Source organism: Phasianus colchicus, chromosome 1 (assembly GCF_987193195.1).
Source record: "Phasianus colchicus chromosome 1, bPhaCol1.hap1.1, whole genome shotgun sequence".
Classification (NCBI taxonomy): Eukaryota; Metazoa; Chordata; class Aves; order Galliformes; family Phasianidae; genus Phasianus; species Phasianus colchicus.
In genome coordinates, this window is record NC_143436.1 from 36,336,285 (window position 1) to 36,362,186 (window position 25,902).

Here is a 25,902-nt window from a genome sequence, read left to right on the forward strand (position 1 = left end):
AAAATAAAAACCGAATTAATTGCAGTGATATTTGTCTTTTTCAGTGGATCAGATGTTCTGGGAAGTTATGCAGCTGAGAAGAGAGATGTCACTAGCAAAACTTGGCTATTACAAGGAGGAACTCTAAATCTTTTTACTCTTGAGCATGCATGAACTTCATGTAAGATACATAACTCTAAAATTGATGAATCTTTTTTGTCACTTGATATTTATTTCCACAAAGTGGGTCCAAGATCTTTCTCCTTTGGCAGATTGCACTAAGAAGTACTGTGATTGTTTTAAACTGACCTATGCTGTATATGTGTCCATATAATACCTAGTTGAACAAATGTGGTAAGCACTTGCAGGTGTATTAGTGATTGTAATTTACATTTAAAAACAAGACTTCTGATTAAATAAACGTTGGTCTGAAGCAGCATCTGTTGTCTGTTCTTTGTGAAGCAGAGTGATGTGAACCTGCCTGAGAAGGTAAGCAGTTTCAAACTGAAACCAAGATGGTTTTGTGGTGAGGGAACGAATGCCTGACATGATGTAGTGTGAAGATGTATCTTTGCATCCTTTCTGTGTGTGTATGCCAATCCAGTTAACAATTAGAAGGTCTTGATATTCTTTTAAATGCTGCATTCCTGTATTTTTCACTTCCAAGTAATATAAGAGAACTGTATACTGCAAACATTCATGCTGTCAACAGCATAATAGATCTGGCTTTCTCTTTAAAGAGGAGTGCTTTTCAGACATCATAAGATAACCTTGAACACTCCTTGGGTCTTTCTTTGATTAGAAATCTATCTGTGTAACTACTAAAAACTTCATTCTTTTGCTTTTTTCTTCTTGGCCTGAATGCCTTTAAATTAATCTTTCTACTTTTTTTTTTGCAATTTTGTTTCCATTGTTTTAGACATCCATTTCCCACAGCTGTCCTTACATCTGCAAAATATCCATTACATGATTATTTTTTTTAACATATTGATTGTAGTTTGCATGTAATGTTAGTGGCTTTTTCACACACACACAGCTTGCTCTGAAGACAACCTGAAAAGGGATCATGGCTTTTTAAGGAAGATCAGTTCTTTGTTCAGCTGCTACTTTTGCTAGTCCTTTTTCCCCAGGTGTAGTGTAAGCTGAAGCAGAAAATACATTAGGATATGTGGAACACAGTTGTGTGGCTGTGGTATTGTGGTGGTTTCACAACTGGCTCAGCAGCACTGTGTTGCTGTTGTTCCCCCAACAGGGGGTGAACAAGGGTGGGGAGAGAAAATGGGGTGGAGAAAAGCTTGTGTGTTGAGATGTGGGCAAGGAGTAGCTCACCAGTTACCCTAGTGGGCAAAACAGATTTAACATAAGGGAGTTAAATGTGATTTTTTTGTATACTGAAATAGAAGAGAACTAAAAGCAAACTAAAACCACCTTCCTCCCATCCACCTCTTCTGCCTTCGCCCTCTCCCTGGGCGGAGCAGGAGAATGGGGGCTGTGATCTCATCAGAGCAGCTCTGGCTGCTCCAGCACGGCCCTGCTGCGGCCAGAGCTCTGCTCACAGAGTGCATCCCTGCAGGCCCCAGCTACCAAAACCTTCCCACATGAACCCTATACAAGAAGATTTGCTATGTAAGAGACCTTCTGGAAAAGCACTGGAGTCTTGATTGTGACAGCCATTTGTCAATCATGGGTACTAATAGAGCGGTGGCAGGTAAAGTTTCTGCTGCAGAAACCTGGAAGAGTTCTCACTGCAGCTGTTAAAGGAAGGTTATTTCTTACTTCAGTTGAGCTAAGGAAGTCTAATTTTCTCTAAGAAAACAAATTCTATTTATTGCTGTTATGTTAGGCTCATAAATACTTCCTAAAAGATTGTTAACATGTCCTTGGTTTACATAATGAAATCAAACTGTTTCCGGGATTAGCTAACAGTAGTTAAATTATAGCCCATAGCTGCTGCTGTTCTGACTTAGTAATCCTTTACAAGTGTTGCCCATTAAAGCAAAGAGATTTTTTTTTCCTACATAATAGTGCCTAGACAAAAGGTATCTAAAGTTTATTATGTGGGGACTGTCTTCATGTAGAAGAACTACGAAGATGTACCACAAGTGGTAATGGCTGTTTGGCTTGATTACATTGATGTCTTGTAAATACTGGGCTTGCTTCTGTCTTTAAGTCCCTTTTCCAAAATTATTGTCTATTTTTTTTTTATATGAACTGCCTATCATGAGAAACCTGTGACACTGAGTGTCTGGGACTGATAACAACTGCAGAGCGGTTACATGTCTGGTAAATTCAGCTGCTTTAGAGAATGGCTGCTTCCTACATTTCTTGACTCCATCGGAGCTTTTGTTCTTAACCAAAGGCCTCTTAGAGATCTCCACTCAAAATGTCTGAGTATTTTTCTCCTTTTTTGTTATGGATGACAGAACAGGGGCAAACTTGAGTGTGCAAAGATCAACTGGGATGGAGTGAAATGAGTTTTGCTAAGCCTTGAGCATCCCAGTTGAATTTTCAGCTTTTCCATAGGCTTACCTGGGACAGACAGACTAGTCTGTAATTTAAATTCATTACGATAACATAATTCTTCTGTGCTGCAAGATGAAACTGTTCTTAGAGCCATTGGGTAGCCTGGCGCTCAGCTGCTCCGGTGGGATTGTGCATATGACAAAGCTGCTGCAGCTGGTGGAACTGCAGGTCTTTCACCAGGAGTTGTAATTGCATCACCTGTGTGAAAGTACAGAGACAAGATAAGTAATTTTTATTGCCGCATTTTTTGCGCATGTGTAATTGTGATCAGTATTGGGACCAAAGGTCCCTCAGACATGAACGTTAAGCTCACTGAAGGGAAGAAAGCACATCGCCTTCATCTTGCCTCAGACGTCGTTCCAAATTCTTTATGTGTAGCAGGGTTGAAGTATATCCTTGATGCTAGCATGAAGGAACAGGAGCAGCTGGGAAGAAGCCAGCCGAAAGCTCTGCTGGAAGCATGATTTGCTCCTTCGTATGTTCCTGATCGCCTGGGAGGGGACGGTGTGTTTCCTTCTGCAGGAAAGTAAAGGGCCTCCAGTGGCTCATCATGGATGTGGTGGGAGAAAATGAGGCCTTGCAGCAGTTCTTCGAAGGTAAGGGCTTAGCTTAGTTTTAAGAGTCTCAACAATCTGTTGTGGCAGCAAAAGTACACCAATCATTTGAGATGAATTGTAGAAGAAAGGAGGAAGACAGAAAGCCCCCAAACAAAAGTTCTATTTACACAAAGCAGTCGTCTAATGTGATCCTGGAATGAAACAACACTGGCAGTATAGATGTGCTGCTGTGCGTTTTTCCTTCAGGGAGAGCAGCAAAAGGAAGGTGGCTGTGGCTGAGACTGTGGGAGGGACAGTGCTGGTAACTGCTGGGAGGAAAATGGGGAACGGGCTGAGGGCTCCTGGCAACTTCGTGCTTCTGAAGTCCCAGTGATCTTCATGAGGTTGGGGAGCTCCCTCCTTGTTCCAGCTCATCCGCTCGGGTTAAAGATGGCTGTTCTTTCCACTCCTATATCTGATTATAATTGTCCTTTTTTTGTCTTCCTCTGAGATCTGTCCTGCCTTTTTCCCCAAGATGTTTCCCACTCAGGCAAGTCTCTTGTCTTTCTCTTATCACAAATAATTTCTACTAGACTCCTTGATCAAACTGCATTGCTCGGACCCTGCCATAATGTAATTAAAAATGACTGTTAAAAAGTTCTATACTTCTTTGCTTTCTAAATCTTTCTTTCCTCACTGTAGTGTTCTTTGCAATTTTTTTCCATGTTAACCTTGCAATTCCAAGTTTCTCTTTCTGTATTCTTTTCCATTTTATGCATTCTATTTTCTATTTTCAGGCATTCTTCATGTGATACTGGTCTTACCTAGAAAAGCTACTTTTCTGGCTCAGCTAATGTGGGCATTTTTTCTTCACCTGCATTTAATTGCCATTATGCTATATAGGTGAATTATTATTACTATTATTATTTTGGCTAGCACTTGTGGTCTAACTGAAAGGTGGCAGCAGCTCTAACTTTTGACCTTGAATTTCAGATGTGGAAATTAAAGTTTTGCTTGCAGTCACCAGGGAATTGTTTTTAAAGCAAGGAATTGAAATCAGTGACCTACAGCTTCTGGCTGCTAGCAGAGAAATGTGGTTTTTTTCTAGATATTACAAAATTCATGTTTATTAAATCTACTTTAAGTCACAAAGATGACAAGTTAGTAGACTTTCCTGGCTTTGCTTTCAGCAAGGCATTTGTTTCTATCAAGCTACTGTTCAAGTCCTGTATTGCACAGTTGTTAAATACCCTAAATAGCATTGGACATGAATTACCTAAAATGCCTGAAAACTTGACTTGGGAAACAGGGTTTTCTGGGGAGTGTGGACTGGGTCGTGTTGACTTTTGGGACATTGATACTTTGGTAGAAGGTATGTCAGGGGTTTTAGCTGTATGAGCTCTTTAGCAGTAATTAATAACTTTAATTCTAGAATGACTGATTTAAATTCAGAGGGTGGTTTGGTAGAATGTCTGTATGGAGAGGGGAGCGAAGGAGAAGCTCTGTCAATTCTGTCAAGTAAAAGGAAAGATGTTTCACCTTGGAAGGTTGGGAAGGTTGACATCCTTTAGTAATATGCAGTTCTGCTGTGCAGCACTAGTAGTATATGGGAAAGGTCTGATTCGAAGCATGATTTGCATTCTTTTGAAGCAGGGCTTAGCTCCACTGAACCTCCTTAGCACTACAGCTGGTGGTTTGGCTTGTGTGTTTGTTTTGACAGTCATTAGTATGATCAACTTGCATTTATGTTAAGGAGAAAGGACAGTCTGGAGTTCTCGAGAAAAAGGACATAATGTAATATTTGTTTTCCTATCAATACCTACTTTCAGTATTCAGTAGACAGATTAGATATAACACTGACTGGGACTTGACCCTGGCTTTTTCTTATTGAAGTAAATGTCTTTTCTCTTCTGTTGTGCCTGTTGTTTTCTGCCTCATTTCATTCCTCTCACACTTCAGTTTTGCCTAAAACTTTTCCATTGTTTCTGTTAAAATTAATACTTATTAAAATGTTTAGATTTTTGACTCTGTAACTTCCTATTTGCCAAGGATAGGGCCTGCCCCTCCATAGCAGAGCAATCTCTTATTGCTGACGTTATCGGTAGGCTGAGACACTCAGTGAAGGCCAAACTAATTACACTGTTAAATCTAGCCTTCTATTTTATTTTTTATTGCTGGAAGGTATTTTTTGTGTCTGAGATGCGCGTGTTTGGCCTCAGTGCCCTTTGATATCTGAAGAAATTTCTTGGTTTGGAATCACCTCCCTTCTTTATAGTCCTTGTCCTGCATGGATAACACTGAATATAGTTTGGTGCTATTGGCAAATGAATGAAGCCACAGAATAAACATGGCTTTAAACATGAAAAAAACAAAGGCCTCTTCTACTATTTTAAGGATGAGAGATTAAAAGCAAGATTTAAAGAGGAATTGAGTACTCACTGTGAGATTTCTGTTTCTCTGGAAAATGCTGATATTTTGGGGGAAAGCTGTCTTTCTTGACACAAGTTTATTCCTTACCTTTTGGAGTGCTATAGTTTCTCCCACCACTGAATACCTGTGGTCTGTAGTACGTCCCCACAGGTTGTAGTTCTGCCAGGTAGAAGCTGTTTCAACCTAAATTCTTTCCTGCTTATTGCTGCTGTGTGCCTGAGCTCCACGTCCTTGGCTCTGATGGATCACCAGCTTGTATCAATGACTCTAGTCTGTTTCGGTCAAAATGACCAGGACTATCTTGCATAAATGAAATAGTGAGCAATGCCAGGAGTCCTTTAGTGTGAAAGAAATAAAGGAATTATTAATTAGCCCTCAATGTAAGACTGACCTCAGTACAAGTTGATGAAGTTCTGCTGGACTTCCCACTGAGCTTGTATAGTGGCTCAAAGTATTTTAGGGGTATGAAGATTAGATTTAGATGAAGATTAGTTATTAATTCTCAAGAAAACCTTTCCTTCAAGTTGCAAGAGTTTGTAGCAAACCTTATGATGTTTTCCTTCATAAAGCAGGTAATAATTAGCATTGAATGTGTTTCATGTGACATTTTTATATCTCCGGCTTTATTTAAGGATTGTTTCCTGTATAGAATAGCTGATATTTTAACACAAATCTTACTACAAATAACCGGACTTGACTAGGAACTTCCTGGCATAGCTCTTTTAATGACACATAACGATCAATTTAGTACTCAGTTTTAGTCAACAGTAAATGTTTGAGAGGATATTTTATTGGTTGTGGACTGAATTTGTTTACACAAACAGCACAAATAGCTTGGTTATTTGCTGGCTCCTTTGGAAAGTGGCGGCTGTGGTTTAAGCCACATTCAGTTGTGTGTTTGATTTCTCTGAGATAACTACTCTGAGGAAGGCATCAAAAGTACCATCCCCTCATCCTTCACTTTGCATTAGATGTTGCTGGAAAGAAGGCAACTGGTTTCGGTGCAGTTGTACGTAAGGCTTCTACAGTGAAGTGCTGGGAGAATTAATGAGGCAGGTGATTCAGAGATTGAGTCTGGGGCTGCTGGCTTCAGGAGACATAGAGTGGAGCTCAGAAGCTAGGTTACTGGAGCTTGTTGGCTGGAGGTTGCCAAAAAGAGAAATAAAGTAGGAGGGCAGTGATCAGCATACTGTGGTGCCTGTGTCTGGAAACAGGGAAAGGCTAGGGGAGAATGGGCAGGGAAATAGAAGCCAGTGTAGAAGAGAGGATTTGGACTTCAGATCAAAGGGAACAAAGCAACAGAATACTGGTTTGATGGAGAAATGGGCAAAATACGATCCTATGTTGCCTATGATTGCAGGCTGTTCTGCATGCAGCTGTGTATAAAAGCCGTGTCACAACACAGCCTTGCACCTTCATCTTCCCTTGCTCCTCATGGATGACAGCTTACGATACTGTTTATTTCCTGGGTTTCTGGCAATCCTCTGCAGTGACACCACTCACCCAGGGCATGTTGTAGTGTGGAGTGTGGACTGGGAGCAGAGATCCCTGAGCGTGCTGATAAAGGCTGCTGACTCTGCGGCTCCCCTTTTCCATGTACATACAGTTCTCTGCCCTTGTAGTGACTTTGGGTAGCTGGCTTGCATGCTACTAGGGAGCAACAAGAGCAGTAAACAAATTCTCAGTCAAAATATCAGTGTATTTTACCCAAAACCTGTAACTTAAGTGCTTACAATGATCAAGGTCTGTGAAATGGATGCCAGTGTTTTAAATAAGTTTGCATATGATCCAACAGCTCCTCCTTTGCTGAAACAGATGCCAATGCAAGCACAGGAAAGGAAGTACACTTGGAAAGAAAAAAAATATTAGAGTTAGGCTCTACAGTGCAGCCAACTGTCGTTTGTTTATTCTGTGCATTGGTACTATGAAATTTTCATTAGTGGCGGACTGTCTTCTTGCTGGCGTGCTTCCTTCCTCTCCCAGCATAGATTTACCTTTTTCTTCCTTCCTTCTTCTCCTGCCCATTTAAATGCTATGCAAAGCAGAGAGATTAAAAGGGAATGAGGCGTACTGCTGTTGTTGCTGTTGCATTGTAAGAGGCCTACTCTCTGGACTGTTGGATGCTCATATTGAAGGCCCTGTCCTTTTATGGCCACAATTCAGAAAAACTTGTTTCTGACCTTGGTCAAAATAAGCAATTCTTGGTTTTGTGATGCAGGAAAAAAACACGTTAATAGCAAAATTTTTTTTAACTATGCATGAGGGCCAGGTGACTTGAGCAGATGTTCGAGTTTGAGGAAGATTGCTGAAGAAAGCCAGCCTCTTGTGTACTTTCAAGGCATTTTTGCAGACAGTGAAGTTCACCAGCATTTCAAGACAGAGACAAGAGCAGAAAACAGAAGAAACTGTACTACTTCTGCTATGCACACTGTCTCCCAGGCAGTGGCAGAGTGAAGGGAAAAATAGCTGGTGTCAGCTGCTCAGGTCTGAGCCCTGCAGCTCTCAAGCTACTTCCTCTGTCCTGTGCAGCATTGGGACAGAGTTGGCCAGCTCCAGTAGATGACTGTAGAGAGCAGTAACTTAAACTTCCTTATCTTGCTTTCTTTCTGACTGGCCACTCCTGTATTTATAGAAGGCTTGCTGGAAAGGTGGTGAGCCCACGCAGTTTTATTTGCTTTTGTTTCTTTTTCTGAAGGAGAGTTCCGGCTGACCTGCTTGACTTTATACAAAAGAACTTGAGAATTCCACAGACTTTACAATCATCAAATCTGTTTATAGCCTTCAGTAACCAAGCAGCAAAGGACAAAGTACTGAACCTTTCTGCTCAGTGATACATCTAGCATATTATTGGACTGCTTTTTCTTTTTTTTTCCTCTAGGGAAATAATCAGAAGCATCCAATTCCTTCAATGTTTCTAAAGCTTTATTTATGCTTCCTTAATCAAAGCTTAGGATAGTGGGTTTTAAAACTGTTTCAGAAACTCACCAATAGTACCAATGCAGGAAGCAGATCTCTGTGAGACATCAGAGCTTTGATTTGGTCACCTGTTTTGAAGATAACTTCATACTCCTTTATGTTGGGATCAAAACCTTATTTTTATAGTTGCAAACAAGGAGCCCCTCCTGCTGTGGTAACTCTGTGAGGCCTTAATGACAGGCATAAACTGATGCTTTTCTGGTGCTGTCATCTTCACCTTCTCTCTTTTACTCTGCGTTTCCCATCATCCTTTCTCCCTCAGTGAATATGCCCACACTTCCAAATAGAAGTGTAACTTGTCTGGAATACATGAGATGCTCACTGTGGAAGGACAGGACTGATCTTTTTTTCCTTTGTGTGAGATAATGGGCAGTGTTCCTTAGTCTGAAGTACTGATGACTGTGTACAAATGTCAGAAAGACAAATTCCAAGAGTGACATCTTTGATTGCAGAGCAAGATGTTCACAGAGCCTTGGAGAACCCCATGGTGGATACAAGTATGTTGGAAGAATTCCTCAGCAGTGACTTAGAGTTTGGAACCTTGTAAGTATACAGCAACAAATTAAATTGTTTTCAGTGGTGCACTGGTTAAAATCTGAAAGCAGCAGTCAGACCTGAAACCTCTTAGGTTCTGTAGGATTGTGGGGTGCTTATTTCCAACTTGAAACTGCGTGACAGCTGGAAATATAAATCGCAGATAGTAATGGAAATATGTTATTTTGTAGTTCAACAGAATGGATGGTAATGAAGTCTGGAACAATTCACAACTGTTATGCTAATTATGGCATTGAATGCAAAGCTGTTATTTTTTCATGTAGCTAAGTGCTAGTTTAGTGTTTATGTGCAGAATTGATGTAAATGAGATTAATGTATAATAAATTGAGAGACTAATGTAAACCTCCCAGTCAAAGGGAAGCAGGGCTACTGCTTTTATTCTAATGCTCCCTTCAGAGCAGAGGAGTTCACCATTAATCTTTTCTGAGACTTGTTCTTAGAGTTACAAAGGCTACGTAATACAAGGGGTCATGGTTAAGGGTGAAAGGTTATGCAATACAGATCTATCAAAGACTTCAGACCCACACTGTTCATCTAGACAACTGTCATATGATTGTGGTTAGATTCAAGATGTTACAAATGTGCCGATGTTTGCCAAGAGAAAAGCAACAGTGGATGTTTTTATAGGGTAACTAAACAGCCTGCAGGATGTCTCACTGTGGACACACTTGCCATTGCACATATTTATTCACAGTAGCCTAAGTAGGCTTCTCCCTACTCTAAATCATGAATAATGACTTGATTCTTTCTCTGGCCACAGTCATAAAATAAAAATGAAGAGTCTGCTGTTTATAGATCTTCATAGCATTTGATTTTCAAATGTCTAAATATGTATCAGATTAAACAGATTATCAAACTCCTTGATGATAACTTTCAAATGTGATTCTGTTGCTTTCATACACAAAAGCATGTAGCAGTTGCATAGATGTACGTATCTGCCGTCATGCAGCTTAGGTATGCTACACAGATATTACAGTTGCAGTGCTACTAACACTCTATGTGCATATGCAAGAAAATAATCTGCTCCAAGGCAGAGTTTGAACCTACAGCTCATAAGTATGCCTGAAAGGGTAAGAGGCAATTTCTGAACCTCCATCATCCCTAATGCAATTGAGGATTGCTTTATTACGTCCTTTCACTGAGACAGAATTGCAGAGGTTGGAAGGGACCTCTGGAGATCATCCAGTCCAACTCCCTACTAAAGCAGGTTCACTACAGAAGGTCGCACAGGAAAGTGTCCAGCCAGGTCTTGAGTATGTCCAGAGAAAGGAGACTCCACAGCCTCTCTGGGCAGCCTGTTCCAGTGCTCTGTCACCCTTACTGTAAAGGAGTTCTTCCTTGTGTTCGAACAGCAGCAAGATGACATGGGATTTTCTCTCGCTTAAACTGCTTTAAAAGCATGATTGTGAAGAGCTGAAAAACTTAAAAGAATTATGAGATGTGACAGACCTGTGCCCTCATCTGACTGAAGCCAGCAGCGCAGCCTCTGTAGCAGTCTGCTGCTGACTTAGGCTGTTCCCACTTTCAGTGCAGAAGAAATGGTTTTGCTACGTCATGTGGGAACACCTTGCTGCTATGCTGTGAACTGACTCAGGAGGGATTTGCCCTAGCTTAAATCATGGTCTGGTTCCACCCCCTCTCTAAGGGAGTAATCCTTTACATTGTCTGATAGGAGAAACTCCAGCAGCACAAAAGTAAAACAGTATAAACTACAGCAACTTCTATGAAGTGTACTACAGTATAATCAAATAAACGTGCTGAAGAATAAATTAGCAAGAAACATCTTTCTCAACCTCAAGCATGAGAGTGGGGCTGAGCTCTTGGGTATCTGTTGAGCCATAAACAGAGCAATGCTCCTCATGTCAGCTGCAGGCAAGGAAGCATTCAGTTTCCACCTGTAAATCAGAAGGAAGCAGCAACAGTAAAATACCACGGACAAGCTTGTTCTTGTACAGAGCCACATTCCTGAAGTTCTTTAAAAGGAATCAGTTCTTTTTTTCATAGATGTGTCTGTTTGAATAAAAAAACAGCAAACATTTTAAAAATCAGTCTAGGCAATAACACAAGGCAATTAACTGCTTTGCTTTCTCAGTGACCGCTCCCAGCAAGGCTGCTACAACAGAAATCTCTCCTGCTTGTCTATGGGGTTTGGCACAGAGGCTGCTGTGGATCATGTGGAGCATCTGAGTCCCCAGCCAGGATTCCTCTGTCAGGCCGCCAGTGCTTGGCTCTGCTCAGAGGACAGCTGCCTTCCTGCCTCTTAGCCCCTGTGCCCTCACACCTGCTACCGCCCACCGGCGGCTGAAGGAGCCGAGACCTTCCCTCACAGAGGGGTGTGAGGGTTCCTCCTGTGCTCCTACTTCCCCATTCGTGTAACATGAAGCGGGAAGCGAGCCTCTGCTCGTGTCACTGTACACAGAGGGCAGCCCAGCTCTGCCTGGATGTGGCACAGCGCAGTGCTGTCCTGCAGGTGTGACACGGGAGCTGCTGGGTGGCAGTGCTGCGTGTGGTGTTGCGTGGCCTGCTGCGCTTTGTGAGCACTGGGACTGCCTGGAACCACTCAGCACTGGCTGCAGAGAGCTGGGATAGGCACTGGGCAGCTCATGCCTGCCTCCCTTTATGCAGCCTGCAGCTCCAGCTGTCAAACTTTTAAACCCTTTCCAGTACACCTTAAAATTTGTTCTTCAAGTGTACGCGTCAAGATTCTGCCAGCTACTAAACCCTTGGTTATATGCAACAAGAAATGGTAGTCAGGGGTTTTTGTGCCTATTTTCTTTTCAAATTAATCTTTGCTTTGAGAAGCTCCTGGGGCTGACCTGTTAGTTGTCTTTATTTTTAATTCTTTCATCATTTAGATATAGAAGGTGTTGGTACCACTCAGTGTTTTCCAAGTGGAACTAGGAAATTTATGTAGAGTCACTAAGTAGCTTGCAATATAGGGAAATTCCACTTTAAGCTTCTGGACCCTTCTGGTGAATTCATAAGGAATTCTTGCTTTAAATAGGACCAATGTGCTTCTCACTGTTTCCCTCCTCCCTTGGGCTGCCTCCTGGTGCTGCAGTGTGACCTGCTGACCCCTGATGGTATCTGAGGGTGCTGTGCCCAAACTAATCTCTTAAGAAATTGTCTACTGTTTGCTGACCAAGGTGATCAGCAAAGATCTTTCAAATGTAGTCTAGAGAGAATGGAGCTGTTGTGAGCCTGTGTGTTCTGGTGTGCCCAGAAGTAACTGAAGAGCAGCTCATGGGAAGGAAGAGGGTTTTGAGTCCCCTGCCTTGGAGGGATGTTTGGTCAAGATTTGGTGGCGATGGGAGCCACCAAAGAGGCTCCAAAGAGAGATGGAGGTTGTCATTGATCTGTGACAAGGGGCTGCAACCTTGGTAAGCAATATATCCTGGAAGCCATTCTAAGCAGCCTTGTGGTCCCTCTCCAGGTGCTTTTAGCTTTGCCTTATTTCCATGAGAATGAGAAGTCTGTTCTCCCTGTCTTCTCTCAGTAAAAAGTTAAATCTGTTTTTTGTTCCTAGACAAAGACAGTTGCCAGACTCTCCACCAGACTCTGGGTCAGAAGCATGTTCTCCACCACAGCTCAAGAGTAGGTGACGTGAGTTCTGGCTCCCCCTGAACTTGTAGGAAGGTCTCCAGCTCAATTTTTTACTATTTACTTTCTTGTCTGTTTGCTTGTAGCCACGTGGGGTGATGCTACGTTGCCAAGTGGGCAGCAGTCTCCATTCCCATGTCCGTCTGCTGTGGCACCCAGCAAGCTTCCCTACAGATTCCTGGAGACTTCTTCTGACCCCAGCAGCAGCGGACATCCTTGCAGCATTCCCCAGGGCTGCTGTATGAAGAGAGATAATGCTATGACTCCATGGAATAACTCTACATCCTCCAACTCTTTGGGTTTTAATTATTCATATTTTCAGCCAAATGTATCTCAGATTTCTAGGTAAAGCCTTTATACAGGAAATGAGACAGATACAGTAAAAAAAAAAATGGAGCTGGTAAAAGATGTGGTGACGGACTGGTGTAAAATCCCTGTGGGTACAGAATTTTCCACAGGATGGCAGTGTTTAGACGCGTTTGGGAAACTTATGGTTGAGGGCTCTTTAAACATCTTGATTAAAATTAGGATTAAAATGCCTAGGAATGCATTTCAGTTTGAAGAAATATGCAGGGCTAAGGAGGAATCCACAGGTAGCTGATAACTGGATTATAAAAACAGGGGTTTTGCAATACTTACTGTAGGGACTTGTCCATAAGGGTCTTGGAGGTATTCTGACACATGGCATGAGAGGAAAAGAATTGTCACATCCGTGTAAGCAAGTGAAATTATATTCATATACCGTCTGCCATATTTATCTATTAGTGGATGCTTGGCTGTTTAAAATACATTGGGTAGTGCAGACATCCAACCATGATACCTAGTAAATAAGAATGAATTGACCAATGTGTGCCAGAATGGGATCTGTGCAGTTGCTGGGAGATCATATGTATTCACCAGTGTTAGTCTTGGGGTTGTAGATTCTCTGTCTCCTCCCCTGTGTGAAAGTCAGTTGCATGTTACGTTGGTGATGTGAGTAAAGGAAGCTGGGCCTCGGTTCCTTGGTGAAACTGGTTATATATAAATTGTTTCCTTTGCAGTAGAAGGTTCCAGTTAGTCATAATCATTTTTTTGAGGAAATGTTTTCATTATTGGAACTTAAGGTGCAAAATACTTCTCAACCTAGTGTAGATTTTCTGAACAAATCCAGAAAAACACTGTGTCAAGCAGGCTTTTCTTCACTTGTAGAGAAATCTAGACATCCGTACTATTAGGACTGCCTGTGACTTGGAGATTGTTTTTTTTTTCTTTTTTTCCCAAAAGGAGTGACCCATCCATAGGATATTCCAAGTTCCATTGTATAATATCAAAATTTTGGAATAACTTTTCCCCTTTGCAGAAAGGGAAAATGTTGAAATCTCACTTTCCGAGAAACTGCGTCCAGCCAGTTTTCCCTTGAGATGTCTTTATTAACAGATCAGCTTAATAACAGCTGATGGTATTTTGTTTTCTGTGTAAGAAAATGAGTTCACACTCAGTAGAGTAAAATCACTCAAGAAAATGCTGTTATTAATTTTGATATTGTGATTTTGCAGATTGCACTCTGTAAACCTTTATAAGAGATTAAGTTCTCCATTAGTATGATACATAAAAATATATTAATTTATGTTTTAGAAGGAAAAACGCATAGTTCAGTTTTTAAAAGCCATAAACAATCTCCTCATCCCAGAAAATTAAGATCTGGGTAACAGTACAATTAGATTGCAATAGCCGGGTATTCTCTTATAATATGACTCTAATAACTGTGTTTAGACTGAAATGAGTAATTTAATGTGTTTTTTTAAAAGCACTCCCGCAGCATCAGGCATAAAAAGGAAGCTCTCACAGTTGCTTGGAGATACCACTGATCCTCAAGTCTGGTGCAACAACTCCAGTCAAGGTAAGCAACTCCATGAAAACAGAATTTGATATTTCATACCATAGGCAAGCAGGTATTCAAAGAGCATATATCCTACTGGCTCTGAAATGGTAGAGGTACTAACAACCCATTTGCCACTACCAGCTTTGGAGCAGTTCATTTTTTTGGTGTTATTTGAAAATAAGGATCTATTTATATTTTGCAAAGAGATTTGAATTATTACGTCTATTCTCTCTGACTGCTGGCCCTCCAAATGTTGTGCCCTCTCCACGTGTGAGCCTGCAGATGATACCACACTCTGCTGAGATGCTTGGTGCTAAATAGAATGGGCAAAGAAATGTGGGTCAGTTCAATAGGGAATTAATCTGGTGTGTGAGCAAAACAGATCGCAGTTTCTCTTTTTGATCTAATTTATCAGCTCCATACATTTTCTACAGTTTGCCTGAGGAACTTTCAGTCTCATGGAAAATGTGAGGGTTGCATGTTATTTCTTTGGAGTTAGTTATTTCTAAGCTTACGTCTTTTAGATTTTTTATTAACAAGTAGCAGGTGGAAACCCACTACGGTAGTTTGCCATTGGTGCCTCCTTTTGTTTTGTCAGTATCACTTGCTTGTGACTAGCTCTCTAAGTCTGCCACTGCTGGAAGAAAAAAAAAGGCAGTTCCAGAGCAGGCACCTCTGTCAGTAAAATTGTTACTGCTGGTTTTACTACTTCAAAGACATGATTTTAAATATGCTATCTTTAGGAGTCTGTGTCACAAATCCACGCTTAGTGGGAAGAAGAACACAAGCATTGAAAAGAAAAGGCATGGGAATCTTCTAGAAATGAAGTGTGAATGTCTTTTTTTTTTTTTTTTTTTTTTTTTTTTAATATGTTCACTCCCTTTTGTGTGTCAGAAATGGGGATTCACAAATGATGCTTAAGCCTGAAATTGTTCTGGTCAAGATGAGCTCTGTCTCACTGTGCTGTCACAGGCCATAGAAATATCTTTGCTTATATAGAATCATAGAATCACTCAGGTTGGAAAAGACCTTAAAGATCATCAAGTCCAACCTCAACCTAACCATACTACCCTAACTAACAACCCTCCACTAAATCATGTCCCTGAGCACCACATCCAAACAGATTTTAAACACACCCAGGGATGGTGACTCAACCACCTCCCTGGGGAGCCCATTCCAGTGCTTAACAACCCTAACAGATTCTCTCCCATCCCTACTGCACTCCATTTATCTGTCTCCCCTACTGCATTTTCCTCTGTCATCATGAAATGTAAAACACCTCTAAGAATTACAGTTTACACTGTCTCATAATGCTGTCTATATACGCCGAAAGCATTAACCAGGTAACCACAGTGGAAACTGTGCCTCTATCTCTGGAACTAAGAATCTATTGCAGTGAATATATTCAGTTTAAACTTCCACTGGAGAGAATGGGAATTGTCTGTATTTCTTTTGCTTCTTGTACTTGCACTGCACTTCTTTGTCCCACTTTGCTTCTTGCACAGCTTCTTACAGAGCTACTTATTTAGCTCTCCATTTGGGGCTGGTTCCTCCCCTCCCCCAGTTCCCAAGGAACTACGCATCCTTTGGGAGATAATAAAAATAGGAAATGCTACTTGTGTAATATTTTACAAATCAGGCAAGCGGAAAATTTTACTTTCTAGGACAAGGTCTTTTGGAATAGTTGTGAAGGAAAGTTAAGATTTAAATATATTTGGAATAATTTGTGCTTTATGTATGTAATTATATAAAATGTTAATGCGGGATTTCTATCTCTCTACAGCAATTCTCAAGGACTGTGCTGCTGAAGTGCAAGAATATGACAGTGATGGACAGAATGCAGCTTTGGAAAAATGCTGCCAAGCTCTAACATGGCAACTATATCAAACTTCTCAGTGGAACAGCTTAGTGAACTCTAATTATGAAAAACTGTAAGCACTGAAGATTGCACTTGGAAAAAAAGTTTTTCTTTATTTTTTTCTGGCACTGTATAGGAATAAATGCTGCATTTGTCATCTCTTGTTCTTCCTGAATATAAAACTGGGAGAAGGAGGTATAGCGGTGGTGGGATATGAATTTTTGGATGTATCAGATAAGCTCAACTTCAAACACTGCTTGAAATTCATGCTAGGTTTTCTGATTTCCCTTCAGGGATTTCAGAGAAAAAGAAAAATGGGTTTAACCCAAATACCTGTTAGTTTTTATTTATTTTTTTAAGCCTATTATATACTTACTGAGCATAAAAGAAATGGAAATAGAAGATACCTGTTTTACTTCTGGGCTCACATAACTCAAGTCTCCTGGCTACAGACACGTATGTAAAATGTTCAGTCAAGAACTAAGAATATTCCTGTATAAAGGAGAACTGTAAGAAACCTTCCAGTGCTTCCGATGTGTTTGGGATATGAAGTGTCCATCTGGGTGGATGCTAGTTCTTGCTATCCTTTCAGCTCATGGCTACCATAGATCTTAGAGATGATGGTGGGAGACTTCTCACCTGCTGCCTGCCCAGTTACATTTTAATTAATTTTTCCTTAAAAACTGAAATTCCAGACTCACCCTTCTTGGTAGCTTGTATCAACAGAGATAAGACAATGTGATGTTTATCTCTAAAAAATCCAAATACATGTGTGATTACCATTAAAGGCGATTAGGATACTATTAGCAGAAGAAATCAGTATTTCACTTAAGTGAGGTCATTTTGGAGCTGTTCTTCCAAGATGTGCTGTAACTTACAGCACAGCACACAATTTTTGCTACCGAATAAGAATACAAATTATCAACAATATGACTGTTGTTTTGAAATAGTTTTAAAGAACTTTTCTCTTTATTTCTTGTGTCAGATAATCTGTGATTGTTTGGAAGGGGCTTATTCATCATTTATAAAAAAGGTAACAAAATTTGTACATTGCCTGTAAAGGCTGTACATTTTGACTCTTCCAACCAATAACATGCAAATAAATGGATGAGTTCTGAAAAGCCATCTTCAGTAGTTGTAGTAATGAGAGTTTCACAGTAGCATCAGACAAGGGATAGTGATTATCCAGCTTTTATTATCAAGAAAGGACAATGCCCGTATAAGAGAGCGTTGTCATGTAGTTCTATTATTTCAGAATTACCCATCACTTAAATCAGAGGACTGGAAGCATTGTTGGGATGGTGAATTCACTGGCTGTTTTAGAAAGATCTGTTGATAGCTTCCCTTGTTTGCTATTAATCTTAATGACAGAATACTCCTGGGTAACGGATTGGTCCTTTAGAATAAATGGAATGGAGTTTTCTTAGCTGAGGTAGGATGTTACAACATTATAAAAGAGTTTTATAGTGGTCTGTCCAGAGGGTCAGTTTCTATTACTTTCCTGTTAACTTGAGTAAAGGCTGCAGAGGAACTTTGTGTGGGAACTGAGGAACAGAATAGGGAATCTTGCTCTCTCATTAGTGCGTTGCTGTCTGCATAGTAGTTCAACTCTGTGGTTTATAGCAATGTTGTAATGAATATGCTAAAATGTTTTGTTGTACTTGTAGGTGCACAGAGTTCCTTCATATCATCTTCAGAGTTATAAATGAGGATTATGTAAGCTCCCCATGTCTGCTTTCCAAGCATTTAATGTGTCAGATGAGAATTACAGTACATTTTACATGCATTTTCATTCTTACACCTTGAAGAAGCTAAGAAGAAAATAACTGGTGATTGAATGATGTATTTCCACTCTCATTTTGTCTGTAAAAGCAGATGAATTTTTAATCCATGCAAAAGTAGGAACTAAAGATGCAAATATGCCTGTACTTAAAATTGCTGTCCTTTCTTGTTTTCATAGACCTGCCATAGGATATCACATTGTCACAGACAAAGGATTTAATTTTTCAGCAACAGACGATGCCTTTGTGTGCCAGAAGAAGAATCATTTCCAAATCACAGTGCATATTAGAATCACTGGTCATCCAAAATATGTCAAAACTCAGCTGGGGGTAAAACCAATAGAAAAGTTTTACCTGAAAGCTTTTGGAATAAGGGCAAGTATTTATCCTCTTTGTGTGCATTGCTTTTAATGTTAATACATGATTATCTGTAGAATAAGATCAATAAATGAATCCTTTTTGTAAACATGTTTGACCAAGAACTGATAGAAGACAACTCATCAATTTATGGTGACTTCTGTGTGGAATGTTATGGGAGTGATGTTTTGTGGATGCTTGTGCTTGATACATGCTGAAAGGTATAATGCTTGTCTTACTCGTGGTTTCAGTCACGTCCCTCTCACTGTCTGGAATTTTCTTCCCCCTGTGGGTGGTGTAGTGATGCCGGTTGGTGTGTAGGTGGCCAGTTTATCCATTGGCCAAATAGAAGTGTTAAAAGAAAAGCTCAAAAATCAAAGAAGATGAATCAACTTTTTTTTTTTTTTTCTTGAACAATTCACATGTAGAAAACCAATGCAATACCCATGTTTATTCTTGCCAGGTTTTCATTCTAAGAACCAAATTCTTCCCAGCCAGTATGGGTCCACAGTCTTACATATAGAGAATTAGTATGAAATTTTACCAATTTTTCACTTCCTTTCAAAATTTAGTGATTAAAAAAAAAAATCCTGTACCTGTTTTGATTAATATGTTCTAAAGCATTAATGCAGAAGAAATTACTGAACATTACTGTTGTGTGTTCCCATCTGAAACAAAGTGCTGACTGGTACCATCCAAGAAAGGCTCAGACACATTAAAGTAACCTAGTGAATGCCATACATAGCTTAGTCCTCATGTTAAATATTTACAGCTATGATTTGGAATAGAAGCAAGCAAAATTCAGAAAGCAAGTTTTCTTTTGCAAATTATTACATGTTTTTTCCTATTTTGTTTTCTTTTCTTTTGAGTTATGCCATATAGGCTACATGGAACAGAGCACTGATTAGCTGTCAGCTGAATAGGTGTCAATTCCCATGTTACTTTCTCAGCAGTTCCATGTGAAATGAGAGAGACTGCACTGTCTCAGGCACAGCTGACTACTGATTAATATTGCATATTTTATATGTTTCCAAATTTAATATTATTGTCTTTTTTTTTTTAATAGATGGAAGCTCCAAATCAAACAATTGCTATTGAGCAGTCTCAGTCAGATCGAAGCAAAAAAACTTTCTATCCTGTTAGGTAAGAATTTTGAGAAATTTATTCATTTTTTTTTTCAATTTGACACACTTAGTTCTTGGAAACTCATAGTAACTCTAAGCCTTCTGAGTCTTCATTCGGTTTCGTTCTGGGTGAGCAGATAGAACTGCAGGTATATACCTGGTATTCTTTTACAAAGGAAAAAATTTGGCAGCCTTACAAATGTATGAAATATGCCCATCCAAAGTATTTGTACTCAGCTAGCAGCATTGTTGTGTGTCACTAAAGCTGGGTGGTGGATGTATTTTGCATCTTAAGAAATGTAAGTAATGCTCCTGTTCTGTGCTACAGGGACATGAGATACACAAGGATGAGATGTGTTTGCAGTGCTTTTAAGGGGAAGTGACTCTGCTAGAAACATCTGTGCAACTTCTCTTGGGAATTGTCTGCCATTCTTCTGCATCTTAGTCAGTGGCAGAATCACTTTTAGTTTTTCTGGTGTGTCTCCTGTTGGAGCTGATCTGTTCTTTATAAATAATTGAATAGGCCTTTGGGCAAAAAAAGATAAGCTGGTGTCAAGTTTGATGGGACAGTGTTGTGACAAAGGCTGCAATACACAATCTGCAAAACTGAACTTTGAACTTGGATAGAGAGCTGGATTTTCACTTTACTATCACATTATCATTCCTATTACATTCTGAAAAGTAATGCATCTGGGTGCCTGTCAGTTGTTTCATTTGTGATGATGGTGCAATTTTCACCCACAGCAGTTGAGAAGGTGGACTGTTTTTTTCCCCCATGCAAACTCTTTAATGTTATTATTTGTCACTTACAAGAGTGATGCCGGTGTATTTGAGGCACACATGGTACATTTTATACTTTCAAGCACACAAATTAGATGTAGATGAAAAAAACATCAAGCAGTAAAATTTATTTATTTTATTTTGATGTGTAAATTCAAATCCAATAGTGAGAAATGATGCCCTTTGCAGGCAACAGATTCTCATCATATAGACTCATAAAATTCCTGAGGTTGGAAAAGATCTCAAAGATCACCAAGTCCAACATCAACCCAACCATACTACCCTAACTCTAACGACCCTCTGCTAAATCATGTCCCTGAGCACCACATCCAAATGGATTCTAAACACATGCAGGGGTGGTGACTCAACCACCTCCCTGGGGAGCCTATTCCAATGCTTAACAACCCTTTCTGTAAAGAATTTTTTTGTATAGTTTTATTATGTTCAAGACTGTGTACAAACAGACCAAGAAACAATGATTCATACTAATAAGAGCAATTTCTCTGTTTATATCATTGATATGATCATTGTGATTTTAATGCATTTTCACAAAACCAGGCTGGCTGCATTTTTACTTGAGTTCCTCTGTTGTCTTTTTCATTTATCAGTTTCTCTTAAGACTGTTTTAATGAGTTTGAAAAAATCTGGGTAGAGCCAGGTAGATCTCCAAACACTTATTTCCCTGATCTTGTTTCTTTTCCTGTTTTAGAGTTGATCTGCCAGGGGATCAGATAACTAAAGTGACACTGGGAAGGCTGCATTTCAGTGAAACGACAGCAAATAATATGAGAAAAAAAGGGAAACCTAATCCTGACCAAAGGTATTGTTGTAGCTGATTGGCCAGTGTGTGGGAAGTGGAAAGAACATCCACTCTACAATGGAGCTTAAGTTTGTGGATCTGCATGTTGTCAAATTCTTGTGGTTCATTGCTTTCAAACTCTTTGATACTGGCTATCTGCTTTAAGGCCTCTCTTCTAGAGTCACAGAATGGTGTGAGAATTACAAAACAAAAGAAGGGAATGCCTTATCCTCATGGTTAAAGATCATTTCAGGAAAACATTGCCAGAAAGTTGGCTTACATAATGAAGAAGACAAAAACCAAACCCAATCCTTACTTAAATATTTCAGTTAATACCATCTTTGCTCCTTTTCAGTGATTTGGGAGATTGAAAGAGCGTGTAATGTTTGAGAGTGGAAGAAAAACCTTCTCTTTCATATTCTCTTTCATGATATAAATAAGTTTTAAAAACATTCTGGCTATCTCTTTATGTATCAGTAGTAGAAATTGTATTTAAAACATTTTATTTCCCTCTGCAACAAAGTGTTACTTCAATTTTTTTTTCTCCATTAAATCAATTTCAAATTAGATACTTCATGCTGGTGGTTGGACTGTATGCTGTGTCTCAGGACCAATTCTACTTGCTGTCTGCAAACATCTCTGAAAAGATCATTGTAAGGGTAGGTAAAAACATGTATTGCTTTCACATTTACTGCTTTGACAGTAGATTGTTAAGAGGGATCTTTGGGCATAGAAAAATTACCACAGAATAAAAATAATCCAGAAAAAAATATCAGTTGTGTATGATATGAATACATTGCTATCTTGTAATTACCAGGATTTTGAAATGTTAGAAGTTGGGGCAAGCAAGGAAGGACAAGTAGCTCTTGGAAGATTAAGACCTATTGCTGGCACTTTGCTGTGTGTATGAGCTCTTAAGTAAGTTGGTTGTTGTAATACGTGTTTCAAAACAGCAACAGGGAAAATTTCTCTCATTGTTTTTTAACTTTATATGGATAAAGGGATCAAAAAAATTATCCATTTAATATTCAGCCTTAGCCTTTATTTAGGCTTGGAAAAGATTAAAAAGTCATACTTATAATGTATCAGGAGTTATGGAGGGGTTGTGCAAGGAATCTAAAAGCCATGCAGGAACTTAGCTTCTCCCAGCAGTTTGGATTAGGGTTCCAGTTGGATTTTAGAGAGAGAAATAAAGTGAGGATATGCAACTGAATACATGGGCTGCTTTCAGGTTCTTTTTCTTTGGCGTGAGCCATATCTGAGGGGTCTGTGTTGTCCCTGAGCACTGACTAAAGATAGGGTTAAGGTTTGAAAACTGAAGTACTACAGAGCTCTAGCATACCTCAATGTGAGAAAACTCTGCAAACAGAAGGTTAGAGCTTCCAAAACATTTATTCCTGGCCCCTTTTTCATGTGAGTTGTACATGGGAGTCTGTGTGGATCTGAGCCCCATCCAGGGTTAGGGCTAGGGTTTGTTGAGAGAGGAAGCACAGAATTCCATTGTGATTGGGGTTTTAATGGCACTGCAAAGGGAATATAAGGGCTTCCAAATGCTTTCAGTCCCAGCCCCTTTTGTGTGTTGATGTTAGGTGCAGGTCTCTGTGTTGGACCTAGTCACTGGTGTTAGGGTTAGGATTTGTAAAGGGAGAAAACCTAGATCCCCAGGGTGATCTGGGCTGAAAATGAAAAGCAAAGAAAAGGTGAAGGCTGCAAACACCTGTCTCTTTTTCTGTGTGAGACATTGATAGGATTCTTCGTTGGACCAGGGCACTTTCTCTGGTTTGTGTTACAGTTGCTGAAAGAGGAAGCCCAGACCCCATTCTGAGTTGGATTCCACCGGTGCTGTGAAAGATTGGTATGGGTTCCCCAGAGATTTCATTTCTGGCCTGTTTTCCTTGTAAGTCTTAGGTGGAGGTTCATGTTGCACCTAGGAGTAAGACTAGGGTTAGTTTCAGGTTTAGGCTTAGGTTTTGCTGAGAGAAAATGTCCAGACCTCCACTATTAGTTGGGCTGAAAAGGGCTTGCAAAGAGAAGGTGAGGTCTGCCAAAAGCTTTCAGTCCTAGCCCATTTTTCATGTTAGCCAAAGGTAGTGTTCTGTGTCAGATCTGGGCAATTTGTAGATTTACCTACAGTTAAGATTAGGTTAGTTGAGTGGTAACAGTGCAGAGCCCTGATGTGACTGAGTACAATGGATCTGCAAGGGGAAGGTGAGGACTTCTAAAACCTTTCAGTTCTCACTCTTTTTTACTGTGATTTGTAGGTTAAATTTCACATCTGATCTGGGCACTATCTTGGATAATGTTTAATTTTACTGTGGAGATTATTTTTAGGGCTTTGACTGAGGCGAAATTGTAGTCCTAGGGGCTAGGAAAGGAATATGAGTGCCATCAGAATATTGCTGTCCAGAAAACCTTTCTGCTTGGGCCCATCATGGAGCTTCTTGCTGTGGTCATGGAGCATTTCTGGGGTTTTGGTTATGGCTAGTCTTTGAGTTTTGTCTTAGAGTCTAAGAGCTCTTGCATCTGTTGGAGTGGGAAGGAGCTTCTGAAGAAAGATGAGTTCTTAAGTTATCTTTCAGTCTTAGCAGCTTTTTTTCTGTGTAGTTGTTCATGATGAGTTTTGGTGGCAGTTTATCTGCCTAGGTTTAGAATTACAGTCTGGTTTAGGGCTAGGGTCTGGAAAGAAAGTGTATATGCCCACGATATGTAGTGTTGGATGGGGGCTGCTGAAAGAAGATTAAGACTTTCAAACCATTTCGCTATTGGCTGCTTTTTTGTCTGAGCCATTTCTGTGTACCCTCTTGTGCCACAAGACTCATTCCTGGAGCCATGGTTAGGTTTTTGGAGAGTGATAAGGCCTAGACCCCTTTGTGAGTGGAGCTTCGAGAGAGCCTTGAAAGCAAAGTTTGAAGTTTCAATAGTATGTATGGTAAAGAGTTTTATAATTCTGGCCACTGCTGTGTGTTCTTCCATTTCAGTGCACTGACACACTGTGTTTGTATTGTTTCTGTATGTTTATTTCTTTTCTTTCTTCCCTTTTTTTTTTTTGTTCATTAATTTCCACAGTAGTGCTCTCTGAATTTTTCTGAATTTGGCAACGTTACAAATGTTGTCTCCCTGCTAATGTGGGAAAGCCATTGAATTTTCATATTTGATTACTTCTTGAGATTCTTTTTATTTCTATGATAAATATTTTGGACTAAGATTTAGAAATGTACATTCTTCTCCAATTTTTAATGTTAGATTCTGTTGAAATTTCCGTGAAGAATGCTTCTTTAATGCATGTGTGAACAGAGTTTTTTAGAAGAAATCCAGTGAATGAGATATGGCAAACCTGCCCACTGTTCCAGCCAAAGAAAAATATGGCAGAAAAGCAGAAAGAACAGCACTGCTTGTGATTTAAAGCAGTGAAAATGTCAGCAGGAAAGCTGGAAAGTATATATATATGTATAAAAAAAGTGGTTTTCCAGACATCTGAAAGGATTTCAGTGGATCCTAAGCTAGCCAGTGGTTTCCTTAAAGAAGCACAGCTCTACAAATGCACTGCTGGAGAAAGTGGTTCCTGTTCTGGCCCTTCATACCCTGCAACATAACATAATGTAACTACCATCTGAATAGTGGTTATCAGGCATATCAGATCATGCTCTAATTGAGGCAAACAGTGATAAGTGCACAACATGGCGCATCGTAGATGTCAAAGGCTTGAGAAAACCCGAATTTCTTGTTGCAATCATCCCCCAGTCAGGCTGAAATTTGAAAGAGTGAATTCAACATTTAAAAATAAAAGGAATAAATAAATCCACAAACTCAATTATTGAAAGCAAATGCTTTTTTTAATTATACACAATTTTTGTGTGTGTGTTCATTGAAAGACGCTGGTTCCTCAACATGAAATTTCTGATGCAAATTCCTTTTGAACATTATGGAGTATTTTAGAGAATTTTTGAATACATTTACTCTCGGATCCATCACTGAAAATGACAATTGGTTAACTGGATAGTTGTCATGATTTGCATTTCCAGACCGCATCCTCTCCAGGAACTGCTGTTTATAGACTTTGCAGGTCTGTATAGCCTAGCATACAGGGTTTGAATGTAATTTACACTTTAGTAGCTCAGTTTCTGAATGAAAGCAAAATTCATTTGGTAGCTGTAACTTGCGGAAATTTCTATTGGAAAGCAATTTTGTTCCCGCCTGTTTCATTAAGCCTTGTTTTCTACCAGCACCAAACTACAAATCATTAAAAAATATCTCATCATTCCATTTTCTTTTTGTGGCATATTAGTAAGACTTACCTTGCTCAAAATGTCAAAAGAGTTTTGATTTAGTGACCTTTTTGCGCATGTGTGTATGTTATTGTGAAAATGCCCACAAGAAGACATATCTCCCGGGCCATTGGTTTTAGGTACATTTCATTTTGGGACAGCATTGAATGACCCATTTTTGTTCCTATCAAGTGTCTTGCTCTTGTTGCCACACTCCTCCTCAGTCTGCTGGCACAACTGTTTTTCTGGGGTCCTGCAGTGAACTGGAATGGGGATGGGTTGGTGTTAAAAATAAGTCTAATTCTTTTTGCTTGGTTAATTTTAAGTCAGGTTGGCTCCTCCATCCTGTTCTATGTCAGGGTATCAGCTGGGGGCTTGCAGGTCGGGGTGGTGGTCAGGAGTGGGCTGCATAGACTGGTCCTACTGTCAAAAGAAATGTACATCAAACTGGAGCCCTGGGGCAGGTTTTGGATGCCTT

General features: G+C 39.9%; 2 protein-coding genes across 4 annotated transcripts in view; both read left to right on the forward strand.

Annotated features, from left to right (window-relative positions):
• RAB3IP (RAB3A interacting protein) overlaps positions 1-412 on the forward strand; it is a 28,957-nt gene extending 28,545 nt beyond the window's left edge. For all 3 annotated transcript variants that reach the window (XM_031589475.2, XM_090138634.1, XM_031589472.2), the window contains one exon: positions 45-412. In XM_031589475.2, the coding sequence (XP_031445335.1) occupies positions 45-127 (83 nt within the window). In that variant the 3' untranslated portion in view covers positions 128-412. The remainder of the gene's footprint in view (positions 1-44) is intronic.
• Positions 413-2,981: 2,569 nt separating this feature from the next.
• The window catches only part of MYRFL (myelin regulatory factor like), a 42,410-nt gene continuing 19,489 nt past the window's right edge, over positions 2,982-25,902 (forward strand). Inside the window, exons 1-10 of the mRNA XM_031589611.2 lie at positions 2,982-3,098; positions 8,897-8,987; positions 12,526-12,593; positions 12,686-12,944; positions 14,387-14,478; positions 16,244-16,391; positions 18,279-18,474; positions 19,523-19,599; positions 21,070-21,180; positions 21,728-21,818. Coding sequence (XP_031445471.2) covers positions 3,053-3,098; positions 8,897-8,987; positions 12,526-12,593; positions 12,686-12,944; positions 14,387-14,478; positions 16,244-16,391; positions 18,279-18,474; positions 19,523-19,599; positions 21,070-21,180; positions 21,728-21,818 — 1,179 coding nt within the window. The 5' untranslated portion in view covers positions 2,982-3,052. The remainder of the gene's footprint in view (positions 3,099-8,896; positions 8,988-12,525; positions 12,594-12,685; positions 12,945-14,386; positions 14,479-16,243; positions 16,392-18,278; positions 18,475-19,522; positions 19,600-21,069; positions 21,181-21,727; positions 21,819-25,902) is intronic.